The sequence below is a fragment of the Nothobranchius furzeri genome, chromosome 5 (assembly GCF_043380555.1).
Source record: "Nothobranchius furzeri strain GRZ-AD chromosome 5, NfurGRZ-RIMD1, whole genome shotgun sequence".
NCBI classification, from domain to species: Eukaryota; Metazoa; Chordata; class Actinopteri; order Cyprinodontiformes; family Nothobranchiidae; genus Nothobranchius; species Nothobranchius furzeri.
In genome coordinates this window covers 73,869,446-73,885,749 of record NC_091745.1, presented here as the reverse complement: position 1 = coordinate 73,885,749, position 16,304 = coordinate 73,869,446, and the positions used below count along the sequence as shown (strand labels likewise).

The window sequence follows — 16,304 nt, the reverse complement described above, 5'->3', positions numbered from 1 at the left end:
GAGCTTTAATAATCAGCTTTAGATATCGGCCATCAGTAACAAAATTATTTAAAAATCGGTATCGGCCTAAAAAACCCACATCGGTCGGCCTCTAATGTGGACTTTCGAGGAGATGTTTAATTACGATTGGAGCATGGATGTAAATTTTGGGGGGGACAGGGGGGGCATGCCCCCCCACTTTTTCCAAAGTCAAGTTTTGACCCCTGCACTTTTTACCATCCAAAAACAATATTGCGCTATATTAAATTGACACTGGTTGAGCTCCAGGACCAAGTGGAAAACAACCGTTTGTGTTGATGCCTGTTTCCCATTAGAGCATTCTGTAAAGATAACCCCCCCACTTCTAAAGTGAAAATCACGCCCATGGATTGGAGCGATTATTCATTTTTTAAAATCTAAGTCGTGAGGGAGAGCGTCGCCAGTCACCATCTCATCTGCCAAGGATTTCAGCCAATCATCTCTCTTCTATTTCTTCTCTGCACAGTAAGAGATTATTTGGCTCGATAAGCTTTCAAGGACACCCAGATAAAAGAAAATGGCGTTCCATGGGGTTTGTTTGATCTTGATAAAAAATTTCATTTCAGTGTTCATGAACTCCACAGAACTTTCCTTCGAGAGGAATAAAGATAAAAAACTTTGTGCTTGGGGACCACTAAAAGTTTGTGATGTCACAAACAGGCAAAGTAGAACAGAACCACCTCTCACCTGCAAGAGAGAGCTGCTTTTGGAGGAGCAGCAGCTCTATTAAAAGCCCCTTCTGGATATCAGAGCTTCTCAGCCTAAAGCAGCCTGAGCTGGTGACAGGTGGGCGTGGCCAGCTCCAGCTTGTTTTCTTAAAGTGGCCGAGCTCTGAAGTGGCTGTTTCACTGCAAAGAACTTCATAAATATGTTTTGTATCGACCATCAAACCATTAAACTTACATAAATCATCAAACCTCTCCTTTCATAAACAGTTCCTGATTCTTTCATGTAACAAACTTCACACCAACAAAGCAGCGTCATTTGAAATTTCTTTAATCTGCATCATCATAAAGAAAATGTCCGTTTCCTCTGGAGGAAAACACAAATTCAAACAAATATTTTACAGTAACTAAAGTTCCTGGTGGCTGACGCAGACTGAAATAGTGGAAAACGACTTGTAAAAACGAACATTTGTGCAGCAGTGCGAGTCTGTTTCTGCTGCTGTGACACCTGCCTTTAAATCGACGAAAAGGAAAGTAAAGAAATGAGAATGGAGGGAGTGATTCACTTTCATGAATATCCAGAGGAGGAGCCGGGCCGTGTGCTCGCTCTCAGGCTTGTTAACCAGAATCTGTGGACGTAAATGACTGGCAGTGACGGAGTACCGGTGAGGTGGTTTGGTGCTGCGCTTTTGCCATTTTAGTTTCAAAACAACAACCAGAGCCTCTCTGAATGAAACAAACAATGTTTCTAAAAAAGAATCTCCCACGGTGGTCTGTGGAAAAATTTAGAACAAATCCAAATATTCTTTTAGCATTAAATTAAATTTAAGTAGATATTTTAGGGATCAGTGAAGATGCTCTGTCTTGTTTTTTCATGTTCTTCAATATTTCATTGGATAAGATGAAGATAGTCTAATTTTGTTCAAGTTGGAAGAAGAAGAAGAAGAAAACAGAAGTAAAGAGAATCCGTGGGAGGAAGCGGGACTCCCTGTTTACATCTCTGTCTTACAGTTTCCGAGCTGACAGTCAGACCGCATCAAAGTCTCACTTGCAGCTGAAGACACGTGATCAGCAGAGGAACTACCCAGGACTCCACCTGCGCTCGCACCCACGGCCTCGTATTTAAACCTCGCAGCCCCGATGAGAGCAGACACACCGCCGAGCACTTCACTGGAACAGAAACGGGAGGAGCAGAAAAACTAGATAAAGCTAAAGAAACAAGAACTGATGTTTCTGGAAGGTTTCGTCACTGGAATGATTTTCTTTCTCACACCAGGTCAATTAATATTTACATCTTCTTTAAATATTCATCTGGCTTTCCTTGAAGCTTATTTTAACCTTCATTCCTTAAGGAGGAAGATGTGAGGAGATGGAGGTGATCGCTGAGATGGGATCTAAGGCGGTTCTACCCTGCAGATGTGGCATAAAGCGGTGTGATCCTGCCGCCATCACCTGGACCAAAGCAGGAAAAGGGTAGGAAGCTGCTTCCCTCCTCACGTCTGTTTCAGCTTCTTGTATGTGCACGGCCTTTGACCCTGGGTGTTTGTTGTGATGCAGCACTGTCTGGAGAAGGCAAACCAGCGGTCTGCAGTACTGGGGCTCCAACTGGGTGGAGGGCGGCACCCAACGGGTGCGATGCCCGCATTCGGCGTTCGTTCACGGGGATTACGGCCTCCAAATCAACAGCGTGAAGGTGGAGGATGGAGGAGTTTACTCCTGCAGGGTGGTAGTTGGAGGTCATATTACTGGACGCCAAGTCATGCTCCGAGTTATTCAAGGTAAGAAGCAGAATTCTCAGCTCACTACTTTCTGTCAGTACCAAACTAAACTGGCTAGAAAACTAAAAATGACCACGACTGATGTTTTCTCCTTAGTGTCCATCTCTCCGTCCTCTCCCATGTGGGGGGACTCGATGTCGGCCACCTGCAGTGTGACACCATGGCCTAATGGAGCCAGTGTGAAGTGGATGGTGAACAACCGTCCTCTTTGGTCTCAGCCCAGATCGACCTCAAACAAACCAGGAAGTGTTGTGAAAGAAAGAGCGACTGAGAAAGTAGCAGGAAACTGGACCTGCGTCTTCAACCACAAGAAAGAAGCGCGGACCACAGCCGTGTTGTCTGTGAGAGGTGAGACTTGGACAACTGGGGTAAACCAGAAGGTGAAGCTGGTGGATTTTTACAATAAACTCAACATTTTGTCTCCTTGTAGGAATTGTGCAACCTCCCAAAGACGACACCAAGGTCTACGCTGCTGTTGGGTCTCCAATGACTCTCCCCTGTGTCTTCTCTCCTGATTTAAACCCCACATCCACCGTTTTCGAGAAGACGGGCGTTGGTAAAACGCTTGCTTTCAGCAGGTCTCTCCAGACCTCCTCAGATGCATCGGTTCCAATTCAGGAGGTTACGTCTGAAGATCAGGGCAAATACAGATGTGCAGGAACTGTGCAAGGGCGAAGACTAGCTCGGACAATGCAGCTTGTCGTTGCTAAAAGTGAGTTTGCATAAATTCAGCTGGAAGAAAACAAATATTCAGGCATCTTTATTTTTAATGATAAAATTATTTGATCTTTTCATTTTTCAGTCATCCAGTCAAAAAAGAAAGGCTCTGTGGGACTGACATGCCAGCTGAGCGACGCGAGCGAAGTCACCAAGTACGAGTGGGTTCACGCGACCTACGACCTCAACGGCACCAAGTCAGACGGACCCATCCTAAAGGAACAGACCATTTATCCGGAGCATGGGGGTGAATGGACGTGTCAATACTATGGAAAAGAAGGCTTTCTGGGGAACGTGACGACCCAAGTGTTGACCCAGCTGATTAGTGAGTTTCCTTCTTTTATGCACCGAATATTAAGAACGAAATTAGGAATGTAATTTAAATATCCTCTTCTGATAACGCTCGTTTCATTCCAGGCAGTCAAAGTGGACAAAAACCGAGCAACAAAGGAGTCGTGATCGGGCTCAGCGTTCTCCTGGTGATTCTGCTGCTGATCCTCGCTCAGACGTACAAAAACCACCAAAGGGTGAGAAGCTGTTTTCAGACCTTGAAACAAATCAGTTTCGTGAGTTTTTCTTTAATCGTTTCCGTTTGTCTTTTTTCTACAGAGGAAAAGAGTCTTTCGGTACCCTGCGATGGAGACCATCGTTCATACCGTCTCCAACGAACGAGAGGAGAAAGAAAAGAGTCGAGTGAAGGCGTGAAAGACTCGTCACAGCGGAGCTGTCGCAGGGAAATGTAATCACGCGTTTAAACACCTGCAAGATTAAAAAAGCTTGTATTTGCACATGTTTTGTAAATAGTCTCCCTGGTAAAGTTTGTAGAAATAATTGTTTAAACTATAAAGGAATTTAAAATGTATTTAAATTTTTCAGTATTTCAGCTGTAAATATTCTTAACTGTCCCGATTTGCTCGTGTGTTGATGTCTCATAAATAAAGTGCACTTAACAGAACGGATGTGGTTTTATTTCTCAGACATAAATAAGATGTACACTCACTTAGAAAAAAATAGCTTTGAAATTTGTCTCGTGTTTGTGCAAATATAAATACATTTTTACATAAATTACAGTTTATTTTTCCCGCGACTTCAGACACTGAAGAAACTTTACGGCGTTTTCAAATCTCCATTTAACTTTTATGTGCTTTTTTCTGTTATTCCTGCCAGCCTGTCGATCTAAAACTCAGAACCTCAAACTAAAATCTGAGCTTTCAAACCAGCTCTAGCTTTAGGTTAACGCTACACCTGACTACATTCCCCGTCGTCGTGACTTTCGAGGTGAACCCAGTTGGCCGGCGATCGGCTTGATCCTTCTGGAAGTCCTTGGCTCCTAGGACTCAGGTAATTCAGCACTTCCTCGTCATCGAAGCACCAGCCTGGCCAGTCGACGTTTTCACCATCCAAGAAGACGGTACTGAAACACGGAAAGACAGAGCATCAAATTGTTTTCTACTATTTAGTTATGATGCATATTAATAATAATAAAAACAATACATCAAACTTATATAGCGCTTTTTAGGACTCTCAAAGACGCTTCCATGCACTCTCACATTTACACACTGCTAGTGATGATAAGCTACTAGGTAGCCACAGCTACCCTGGGGAGGTCTGACGGGCGAGGCTGCCATTTGGTGCTGTCGGTCCCTCTGACCACCACCAACACAGACAAGTTGGGTGAAGTGTCTTGCCCAAGGACACAACAGCAGAATACTCCTGGTGGGAGCTGGAATTGAACCCATGACCCTCCGATCACAAGGCAAGCCGCTCTACCTCCTGAGCTACCGCTGCCCCTCAGTGTTAGAAACCATCCAGAAAAATATCAGATGGAGGAAAGGTTCTGTTTCAACAAGTAGACCTCCATCTTGTTGCTTGGATGACCTTAGAAACAATGGTTGAGAAATTAGATTCCTTCATGCTTCTCACTGAATTATTTAATCATTTGTTGCATCTGGTAAAAAAAACTTGCAAGAATGAAATCAGATGTCGTCTTTGTGCACGTCTAAGTGCAGATGTAACCCAGAAGCTAGAACCTTAATGAGGTATTAACTAATTGGCTTACTAATATGATCCATCCTCAATTTAGATAAAATATAAAATATAAATTAAGGAAATTAACAATACTAATTAATAGATATCTAATTAACTAATAGATAATTTCATAATGAATTATTGGAAGGGTGAATAACTAAAATAACGAGTTTAATATTAAACATCGGTTAAAACAAGAATCTTGAACATCCCTAACAGAAACAGAAGAGGAAAGCTGTATACTATTGGTCCAGGTGGGAATCTGAAATTTCATTGGCTGAGAGAAATAAGTCCCGCCTCCGCGAAATAAAACCGTGCGACGCAGCTGAGCGAGAGGAGAGACAAACGGCTGTGCAGCACGCAGATACAGAAAGCAAAGACTGAGCGGTTAGAGAGAGAGAGAGAGAGAGAAAAAAACAACGGTCGAGGCCGTGAAGAACCCTGATTTGGGTGCCGCATAGATAGAGGGAGAGGCGGACTTGACTCCTTCTAATAAGAGCTAGGAACTTGGAACCAACGCGGTGAGTAAAGAAAAAAGAAGAGAAAAAGCTAACGATGCAACTTAAAAAAAAAAAAGGAAACTTAAATAGCTTATCAAATTAATTCCATTCTTATAGATTTGTGTGGAGACGACAGAGTGAACCAATTCTCTGTAGGAGGGAACCGTTGGAGCGCGTTGGTGAGTGAATGAGATTAAATTCAGTAAATTATTAAATTCAAAAAGCTAATTACAGCAACCGAGGTGACAGCAGTGGGCTGCTAGACGTTAGATCCCAGGAGTTAACATCTCAACCTACCAGTTAACGGTGGTAGGGCATATAGGAGTTAACGGCTCAAACCGCCAGTTAACGGCGGTACGGCATATGGGATTCCCAGGAGTTAACGGCTCAAACCGCCAGTTAATGGTGGTACGGCCTAGATGTACAAGGTCCTCAGGGGCGTTATAGCTAACGCCATAGAATTAGCAATGCGTCCCTTAACCAAACATTTAATAATAAAAAAAATAGATAAATAAAAATAAATAAAAGCTAACTGATTAGGGAGGAATTATTTTACAAAGGTGGACCAAAGGACCAGAATTTATATTTTGTTGAATTTTGTTATAGAACATTTTATTTATTTATTTATTTATTTATTTATTTATTGTGTTACAGATATACAAGGTGTCACAATGCTGTATAGAAACACAACTAAATGTATCCTTGTTGTCATGAATGTATTTCTTGTTGAATAGTGTAGAGTAATAGAATCTAACTGAGCCTATTGAGCTGAACAATTGTTGTCATATGTAATTATATTTCCAGAGCTACTGAGAATTATTTTAATAGACAATCAAATTGATGTTATGTTAGTTGAACTGTGAACCCAAACATGATTGGCTATGCCAATAGAGTGAAGCATTTGTTTAAGTCTGTAAGACTTTATGCTGTGATGTGACGAGAAGGGTCGATGCCAACTCGCTAACAGTCCTGTTGTTTACAGGCTGGGGTTTTTTTTTTTCCTTGGGTTTGATCCCGACTCCTATGATCACTCACTTGGAACGAGAACTGGATTTCTTCCTGACGAGGGAGATGGCGAGCCTTAACCACTGAACGAACCAGGACATCTCAAGTAACTGAAGAGCAGACTGCTCTCTTCTGTGAACAATCTCAACGGTGCGGTAGGAAAAAATCGCACCACCGGACTCTGACTTTCACCCCAAGCGTGGGGATTTGACTTGACGCCGGCTGACTTGTGACTCATATGATCAAATCTCATACCGAGCAATTTACTATTGTCGATTGTTTTCATCTGTTTTTGTGTGTTATCTTTATGTGTTATATTTCCCATTATTATTAAAATTTAGTATATAAACCGTTTCATGCTATACCCGTGACTCCAGTCATTCTTAAACAACCTCCAATTCTCCCCGAACCTAATTATTGGCCCATTTGTTTATTTTTTCTTTTAATTATCTTATTGTATCCTGTAATCCGGTTACATAAAACTTGGCGAGCCAGCCAGGAGAATTGTAGAGTTGTTACCTTAGCTAACCATTGACTGACATCATAAGAGTGCCTGGAGGTCACAGTGGTTTGCCATTTTGGCATTATTGGTACTTTTGAGTGTTTTAAAATGGAAGTTGTGAAAACAGAAAAGGTCAAAGTTTCAAATGCTGTTTTAATCAGTGGGTTAACTGATACAGACCTTGATAACGAAGTCTTTGGGTTTATGGAAGGATTCGGACCAGTTAACAGGCGCATTAAGTTACCAAACTGTGATCAGATTATTGTGGAGTTTCAACATGAAGCCACTGTTAAGGAATTAAAGAAACAATGTTTACCCTATGACAAACCTTGTACTAGGAACCCAGATGTTTTCTTCCATATTCAAGACCTAGCCAGCGCGTACAGTCTAGAAACTAGCACATCTGCCACTGATGCCTATCTGTCAGAGCTCAGGGACATAGCTGCGCGTAGCAATCAATCATTTAAAGACCTTCTAATGGAGGAACTGGCAAAAATTGGGGAATCTTTAGGAAGGGATACCCATGCATCTGAACCAGTCACTGAACCAGAGCCAATGCTCCATAGTGACCAAGTTACATATTCCCTGCCTTTAACACCAGAAGTTAACTATATGAACAACTCAAAGGACAATTGTCCACCTACAGAGACTGGAAAACAAAACCCTTGCATTCCACCAAATCTTTTAAACACACCTGAGGTTCAGCGAGTTATTGTGGAACACATTGTTAAAAGCAGTGAGGTTATCCCTCCGCCTACTTCACAATACAGACTAAAACCGTTCTCAGGGCGAGTTCCACACCCTTCTTTTGAAACTGACTATGATACTTGGCGTAGTAGTGTAGTGTTATGCATAAATGATCCTTCACTCACCAAGTCCCAAATTGTACGAAGAATCGTGGAGAGTCTGTCAGCCCCAGCAGCGAGCATCGTTAAAGCTCTTAGTCCAAAATCCGACCCGGAAACGTACCTTGAACATCTCGATTCAGCTTACGCAGCTGTCGAAGACGGCGACGAGCTCTTTGCTCGCTTCTTAAACACAAACCAGGACAGTGGTGAAAAACCTTCCGATTACTTTCAGAGGTTATACACCTTGTTAAACCTAGTTATTCAGAGGAATGGAATTTCCTCCAGTGACGCAGACCAGCAGCTGCTCAAGCAGTTTTGCAGAGGCTGTTGGGACAGCTCGCTGATTTCAAACCTGCAACTCGAACAAAAGAAAGACAACCCGCCTCATTTTACAGCACTTCTCCTCAAACTGCGCACTGAAGAAGACAAACAGGCTACTAAAGCAGCACGCATGAAACAACACTTAGGGGCACAACGAACTAGAGTGTATTCAAATGTGCAAACAACATGCTCTCAGAGTAAAAACACTTGTGAACTGGAAATAGATGATAACTGTGATGACTTACGCAAACAAATCGCTGAGCTCAGGAGCCAAATTGCACAGCTTAAGGTTAACAACACAGATAAAAAGGCAAAGAAAACTCAAAAAGAGTCAAAACCCCGTGTGGGGACTAAAATTCCAGATGAGCCCAAACAGATTCAGCAGATAACAGCAGTGGTGCCCAGACCAAAGCCTGGATACTGTTTTAAGTGCGGAGAAGATGGGCACATAGCTTCTAGCTGTAGCAACGAGCCAAATCCAGCACTAGTTGCAACTAAAAGACTTGCTCTTAGACAGAAGCAGCGCGAGTGGGAGATGTCAAAGCCAATTGCTCAGTCTCCTCCTTTAAACCGGTAGAAGCTCCTATCGTGGGACAGATAGGTGCTAAAGTAGAACCAAGTCCCTCTAAGGAAAGGACAGAGAGACTTTTTTGCAAGCCAGTTCATGCTCATTCAGTGCCAAAACTTCCCAAAAGATTAGTGGGTGGGCGATGCACAGCTACAGTCTCAGTTAACAGTGTTGAATGTAATTGTTTACTGGATTCAGGGTCCCAGGTAACCACCATTGCCAATTCTTTTTACCAAGAACACTTACCTGACCTCTCAATTAAACCCATCAGTAGTCTGTTAGAAGTCGAGGGCGCAAACGGTCAAGCAGTTCCTTATTTAGGATACATAGAGATAAGTGTCACATTTCCAAAAGAGCTCGATCAGTCTGGACTTGAGTTACCTACCCTTGCGTTAGTGGTTCCGGATATAAGCTCAAACTCTGATACACCACTACTCATTGGCACAAACACACTCGATCCTTTGTATGAGCAATTGTCTGCCAATAACTTACCTGATTCCAAGGCACTCTCTTATGGGTACCAACACGTGCTAAAAGCCTTAGCAGTCAGAAAAAAACAAAGCAAAGATGGACGAGTTGGTGTGGTGAAGCTTCGAGGGAGAACCCAAGAAGTTCTCCCTGCAAATAAAAAACTGTTACTAGAAGGGTTTATGCAACCCAGCCAAAACAAGCATGAGCCTTATGCACTCATTGAACAACCCACCAATGGTTCTCTACCAGGGGGTATAATTGTAGACTGTTGCCTCATTTCCTTACCTTCACATGGTCCATACAAAGTACCTGTTGTACTAAGAAACGAAACTAACCATGACATCACATTACCCACTAACTGTGTGATCGCTGAGTTAGTTAAAGCCGATCGTGTTATGCCATATCCAGAACCTGACAAAAGTGATCAGAAAGTACTTGCGGCGTGTAGTTCGCAGCAACAGACTTCACCTTCAAACCCTCCTCTCAGTTTTGACTTCGGTACTTCGCCCTTGTCCGAAGAATGGAAAGGGAGGATCACCAACAAACTTAACACTTACTCCGATGTGTTTTCGCACCACGATCTTGATTTTGGTCATACACAACAGATAAGACATCACATCAACTTAAAAGACGAGACCCCATTCAAACAGAAATCTCGGCCGATCCATCCACATGATTATGAAGCCGTGAGAAAACATTTGGAAGCCCTCTTGGAAACCGGTATAATAAGAGAGTCGGAGTCTCCATTTGCCTCACCAATAGTGGTAGTTCGGAAAAAGAATGGTGAGGTACGTCTATGTATAGACTATAGAAAGCTTAATCTGCAAACCATTCGCGACGCATATGCCCTGCCTAACTTGGAGGAGTCCTTTTCTGCTCTCGCTGGATCACAGTGGTTTTCTGTGATGGACCTCAAGTCAGGTTACTATCAAATAGAGATGTGTGAAAAGGATAAACCTAAAACTGCTTTTGTTTGCCCGTTTGGGTTTTATGAATTTAACCGTATGCCACAAGGAATAACAAATGCTCCAAGCACTTTCCAACGGGTTATGGAAAAGTGTATGAAGGACATTAATCTGAAGGAAGTGTTAGTTTTCCTAGACGACTTGATCGTCTTTTCCAACTCCTTGGAAGAACACGAAACCAGACTTTCTCACGTTCTTGAACGGCTTAGAGAATACGGACTCAAGCTATCACCAGATAAGTGTCGTTTTTTCCAGACATCTGTGCGTTATCTTGGACATATAGTATCTCGAGATGGCATAAAAACCGATCCAGATAAGGTGGAAGCACTCAAAACATGGCCGAAGCCTCAGACTTTGAAGGAACTCCAATCTTTCTTAGGATTTGCCGGTTATTACCGACGCTTCGTTAAAGATTACTCAAATATTGTCAAGCCACTAACATCTCTCACGGCTGGTTATCCACCCAAACGGAAAAACTTTAAAACACCACCATGTAGATCAAAGTACTTGAACCCCAAAGAACCCTTTGGGAATCGTTGGAGCCAAGACTGTGAGAAGTCCTTTCAAACTATTATTGAAAAACTTACCACTTCGCCAGTTCTTGGCTACGCTGACGCAAAACTCCCATATCTAGTACACACAGATGCTAGTACGACCGGACTCGGTGCAGCGCTATACCAAGTGCAAAACGGTGTCACACAGGTAATCGCTTATGCAAGTCGCGGTTTAAGCTCTAGTGAAACTAGGTACCCTGCGCACAAGTTGGAGTTTCTAGCCTTAAAGTGGGCCATAACAGATAAGTTTCATGACTATTTGTATGGGAACACATTCACTGTCATTACTGATAATAATCCGTTAACTTACCTCTTAACAACGGCAAAACTCGATGCAACGAGCTATCGTTGGCTAGCTGCGTTGTCCACCTATAATTTTGACATCAGATACCGTGCAGGTACACAGAACGTTGACGCGGATGGCCTGTCTAGGAGGCTGCATGATAAACCTGAAGACAACTCAAAATTCACTGAGGAATGCCAACGACTAGATGAGTTCCGATCTCATCTTTTATCCTCTGTCAAAGAAGTCGAGCTTCAACTTCAAGCCGAAGCAGTGAAGGCAACATGCCAAAAGCACATGGTCTTGGATGAGACTGATTCTCCTTGTGGTTTAGTTCAGTCACTTGCCATGTCTGCAGCGGCCATTCCAGACCTATTCCAGTTGGAAGACAATAGTGACAGTTTCTTTGCTGTGCCCAAGTATAACCATGCTGACCTTGTCTCCTTGCAGAGGAAAGATCCAACCATTGGCCGAGTCATTCAGCTGCTTATGACTGACAATAAACCGCCAACTGATACTATTGCAGAACCCCCGGTGGTTCTTAACCTTTTGAGAGAGTGGAAACGGTTTGAGTTTCAAAATGATTTACTGTACCGGAGACGCCAATTAGGACCAGAGACATCATTGCAGTTAGTCTTGCCAGATTCATTACGTTCAACAGTCATGCAAAGCCTACATGATGATATGGGGCATCTTGGGGTTGAACGTACGACAGATCTCATTCGGTCCCGTTTTTACTGGCCAAGAATGGCTAGTGATATCGAAATCAAAGTTAAAACTTGTGAAAGATGTATCCGTCGGAAGGCCCTCCCTGACAAAGCTGCTCCAATGGTGAGTATTACCACCACCAGACCTATGGAGTTAGTTTGCATGGATTTTCTCTCCATAGAACCAGACAGTAAGAACACTAAAGATGTCTTAGTGATTACAGACCATTTTACAAAGTATGCAGTGTCCATCCCAACCAAAGATCAGAAAGCCACCACCGTCGCGAAGAACCTGTGGGAACATTTTTTAGTCCACTACGGGTTTCCTGAGCGTCTTCATAGTGATCAGGGACGGGATTTCGAATCACGTACAATCAAGGAACTTTGTTCTTTACTTGGTATCCGTAAAGTCAGAACGAGCCCTTATCACCCTCGTGGCAACCCCGTTGAACGGTACAATCGTACATTACTCAGCATGTTGGGAACTTTACAAGCCACTGAGAAACATCACTGGCGCGATTTTGTAAAACCACTTACTCACTCGTACAATTGTACAAAAAATGACGTGACGGGATACTCTCCCTACGAGCTAATGTTCGGTAGGCAGCCTCGGTTGCCTATAGATATTGCCTTTGGGTTACCGCATTTGAACAAGCCCTCTATAACTCATTCTCAGTATGTTAAAGAACTGAAGAGTCATCTGGAACAGAGTTATGACATTGTCATAAAAAACTCTCAAAAAACAGCGAGGAAGAACAAAGAACGGTTCGACAGAAACATTCGTGAGTCCACACTAGGTGTGGGAGATCGTGTTTTAGTCCGAAATCTTCGCTTAAGAGAAAAGCATAAATTAGCAGACAAATGGGAGCAAACAGTGTATATAGTTCTCAAACAGATGGAAAACTTGCCAGTATACACTGTAAAACCAGAGAACGGAGAAGGACCCAACAGAACACTCCACAGAGATCTTTTACTGCCTTGTGGTTTTCTCTCTTCATTAGAAAATGAAACAGAACGCGTTACGAAACCTAGCAGACCTCATACAAGACAGAGTTCAGCCTTAGAACCTGACCCAGATGAGCCACTTGACGAAGAGGTAGATGAGTTTTATTACTCTGATCTTCCACAAGTGCTAAACCGACCATCCCATCAAATAGCGGTCACCTTGCCAAATAGGGAACTCATAGCAGATTCAGGACCGGTAAATAATATTCAACAACAAAACACACTATCCTTACACACAGGGGATCGCAAGGAACCAACCTTAGCTGGTAATGAAAATGCTGAATTGTCCTTACTTGACAAAGGCATCAACACCGAAACATTCTTACCTGACAGAATGAGTGAAACTGCGACATTCTTACCTGAAAGAGTGAAAGAAGCAGCAACATACTTACCTGAAAAAACGAAAAAAAACGAAGTATACTTACCTGACGTAGAAACGGGGGATGAAACTAACACAAACCTACCTCAATTGGATGGTGTCCTAAAGTCGCAGCAACGTGATGTAAGTTTTGAACCCATCATACACGATCAGACACATACATCTGAAAAGACCAAAGTCTTAGAGAATAGCTCATCAGCTCTGTCGGAAACAGAGAGCTCACTTCGTCCTGTCTCAGTTGAGAATCAAACCGAAACGGATGAGCATGATACTGTGCAACCAGAGATGTATGTCAGGAGATCTGAACGAAGTAGTCAGCCTCCTCAAAGACTAACTTACTCTCAATTGGGCAATCCACTAGTGACCGTAGTTAGGTCCCTTTTCCAAGGACTTAATAAAGCTTTTATTGACTCTCTTACTCAAGAAGTTGTGTACCCCGTAGAAACAATGCACAGGGACGTGCATGATATTTAATGGGGGAGGATGTAACCCAGAAGCTAGAACCTTAATGAGGTATTAACTAATTGGCTTACTAATATGATCCATCCTCAATTTAGATAAAATATAAAATATAAATTAAGGAAATTAACAATACTAATTAATAGATATCTAATTAACTAATAGATAATTTCATAATGAATTATTGGAAGGGTGAATAACTAAAATAACGAGTTTAATATTAAACATCGGTTAAAACAAGAATCTTGAACATCCCTAACAGAAACAGAAGAGGAAAGCTGTATACTATTGGTCCAGGTGGGAATCTGAAATTTCATTGGCTGAGAGAAATAAGTCCCGCCTCCGCGAAATAAAACCGTGCGACGCAGCTGAGCGAGAGGAGAGACAAACGGCTGTGCAGCACGCAGATACAGAAAGCAAAGACTGAGCGGTTAGAGAGAGAGAGAGAGAGAGAAAAAAACAACGGTCGAGGCCGTGAAGAACCCTGATTTGGGTGCCGCATAGATAGAGGGAGAGGCGGACTTGACTCCTTCTAATAAGAGCTAGGAACTTGGAACCAACGCGGTGAGTAAAGAAAAAAGAAGAGAAAAAGCTAACGATGCAACTTAAAAAAAAAAAAGGAAACTTAAATAGCTTATCAAATTAATTCCATTCTTATAGATTTGTGTGGAGACGACAGAGTGAACCAATTCTCTGTAGGAGGGAACCGTTGGAGCGCGTTGGTGAGTGAATGAGATTAAATTCAGTAAATTATTAAATTCAAAAAGCTAATTACAGCAACCGAGGTGACAGCAGTGGGCTGCTAGACGTTAGATCCCAGGAGTTAACATCTCAACCTACCAGTTAACGGTGGTAGGGCATATAGGAGTTAACGGCTCAAACCGCCAGTTAACGGCGGTACGGCATATGGGATTCCCAGGAGTTAACGGCTCAAACCGCCAGTTAATGGTGGTACGGCCTAGATGTACAAGGTCCTCAGGGGCGTTATAGCTAACGCCATAGAATTAGCAATGCGTCCCTTAACCAAACATTTAATAATAAAAAAAATAGATAAATAAAAATAAATAAAAGCTAACTGATTAGGGAGGAATTATTTTACAAAGGTGGACCAAAGGACCAGAATTTATATTTTGTTGAATTTTGTTATAGAACATTTTATTTATTTATTTATTTATTTATTTATTTATTGTGTTACAGATATACAAGGTGTCACAATGCTGTATAGAAACACAACTAAATGTATCCTTGTTGTCATGAATGTATTTCTTGTTGAATAGTGTAGAGTAATAGAATCTAACTGAGCCTATTGAGCTGAACAATTGTTGTCATATGTAATTATATTTCCAGAGCTACTGAGAATTATTTTAATAGACAATCAAATTGATGTTATGTTAGTTGAACTGTGAACCCAAACATGATTGGCTATGCCAATAGAGTGAAGCATTTGTTTAAGTCTGTAAGACTTTATGCTGTGATGTGACGAGAAGGGTCGATGCCAACTCGCTAACAGTCCTGTTGTTTACAGGCTGGGGTTTTTTTTTTTCCTTGGGTTTGATCCCGACTCCTATGATCACTCACTTGGAACGAGAACTGGATTTCTTCCTGACGAGGGAGATGGCGAGCCTTAACCACTGAACGAACCAGGACATCTCAAGTAACTGAAGAGCAGACTGCTCTCTTCTGTGAACAATCTCAACGGTGCGGTAGGAAAAAATCGCACCACCGGACTCTGACTTTCACCCCAAGCGTGGGGATTTGACTTGACGCCGGCTGACTTGTGACTCATATGATCAAATCTCATACCGAGCAATTTACTATTGTCGATTGTTTTCATCTGTTTTTGTGTGTTATCTTTATGTGTTATATTTCCCATTATTATTAAAATTTAGTATATAAACCGTTTCATGCTATACCCGTGACTCCAGTCATTCTTAAACAACCTCCAATTCTCCCCGAACCTAATTATTGGCCCATTTGTTTATTTTTTCTTTTAATTATCTTATTGTATCCTGTAATCCGGTTACACACACAACTGATGGGAGATGGTAACACAAACGTAAATTAAATCATCATTACAATTACAATCCTTCAAATTATCAAATAAATATTACATTTATTTAACTTTACCAAAATGCCCACTAATAATAAGTGAATACATTAATGAATAATGTTGAACTAATTGTGGTCTTTCTGGAATAGTAAACGGTAAATAGCCTGTATTCGTATAGAACCTTCTTAGGGTTCTACAACCCCCCAAGGTGCTTTACAACACAATCAGTCATTCACCCATTCACACACTGGTGCTGATGAGCTACAGAGAAGCCACAGCTGCTCACTGACACAGGCGAGACTGCTGAATGCTGACGCCACCGGTCCCTCCAACTACCACCAGCAGGCAAGGCGGGTTAAATGTCTTGCCCAAGGACGCAACAGCAGCATTCTCTAGGAGGAACTGGGATTGAGCCTACAACTTTCTGATTACTGGACAACCTGAGGTTGAGCTACTGCTGCCCCAATAAAAACACTTGATA

The 16,304-nt window shown here is 42.2% G+C and overlaps 2 protein-coding genes across 3 annotated transcripts in view; one reads left to right on the top strand and one right to left on the bottom strand.

Annotated features, from left to right (window-relative positions):
* The first annotated feature begins 1,231 nt into the window (after positions 1–1,231).
* Positions 1,232–3,937, top strand: LOC107379452 (lymphocyte activation gene 3 protein). Its single transcript, XM_070551941.1, is given in 9 exon segments — positions 1,232–1,320; positions 1,759–1,912; positions 2,011–2,156; positions 2,241–2,461; positions 2,558–2,809; positions 2,892–3,173; positions 3,264–3,503; positions 3,596–3,705; positions 3,788–3,937. Coding segments are annotated over 9 exon segments (1,590 nt in total). The 3' UTR covers positions 3,884–3,937.
* Positions 3,938–4,124: 187 nt separating this feature from the next.
* Positions 4,125–16,304, bottom strand: part of plekhg6 (pleckstrin homology domain containing, family G (with RhoGef domain) member 6) — a 34,820-nt gene continuing 22,640 nt past the window's right edge. For both annotated transcript variants that reach the window (XM_015950208.3, XM_054741042.2), the window contains one exon: positions 4,125–4,592. In XM_015950208.3, the coding sequence (XP_015805694.3) occupies positions 4,418–4,592 (175 nt within the window). In that variant the 3' untranslated portion in view covers positions 4,125–4,417. The remainder of the gene's footprint in view (positions 4,593–16,304) is intronic.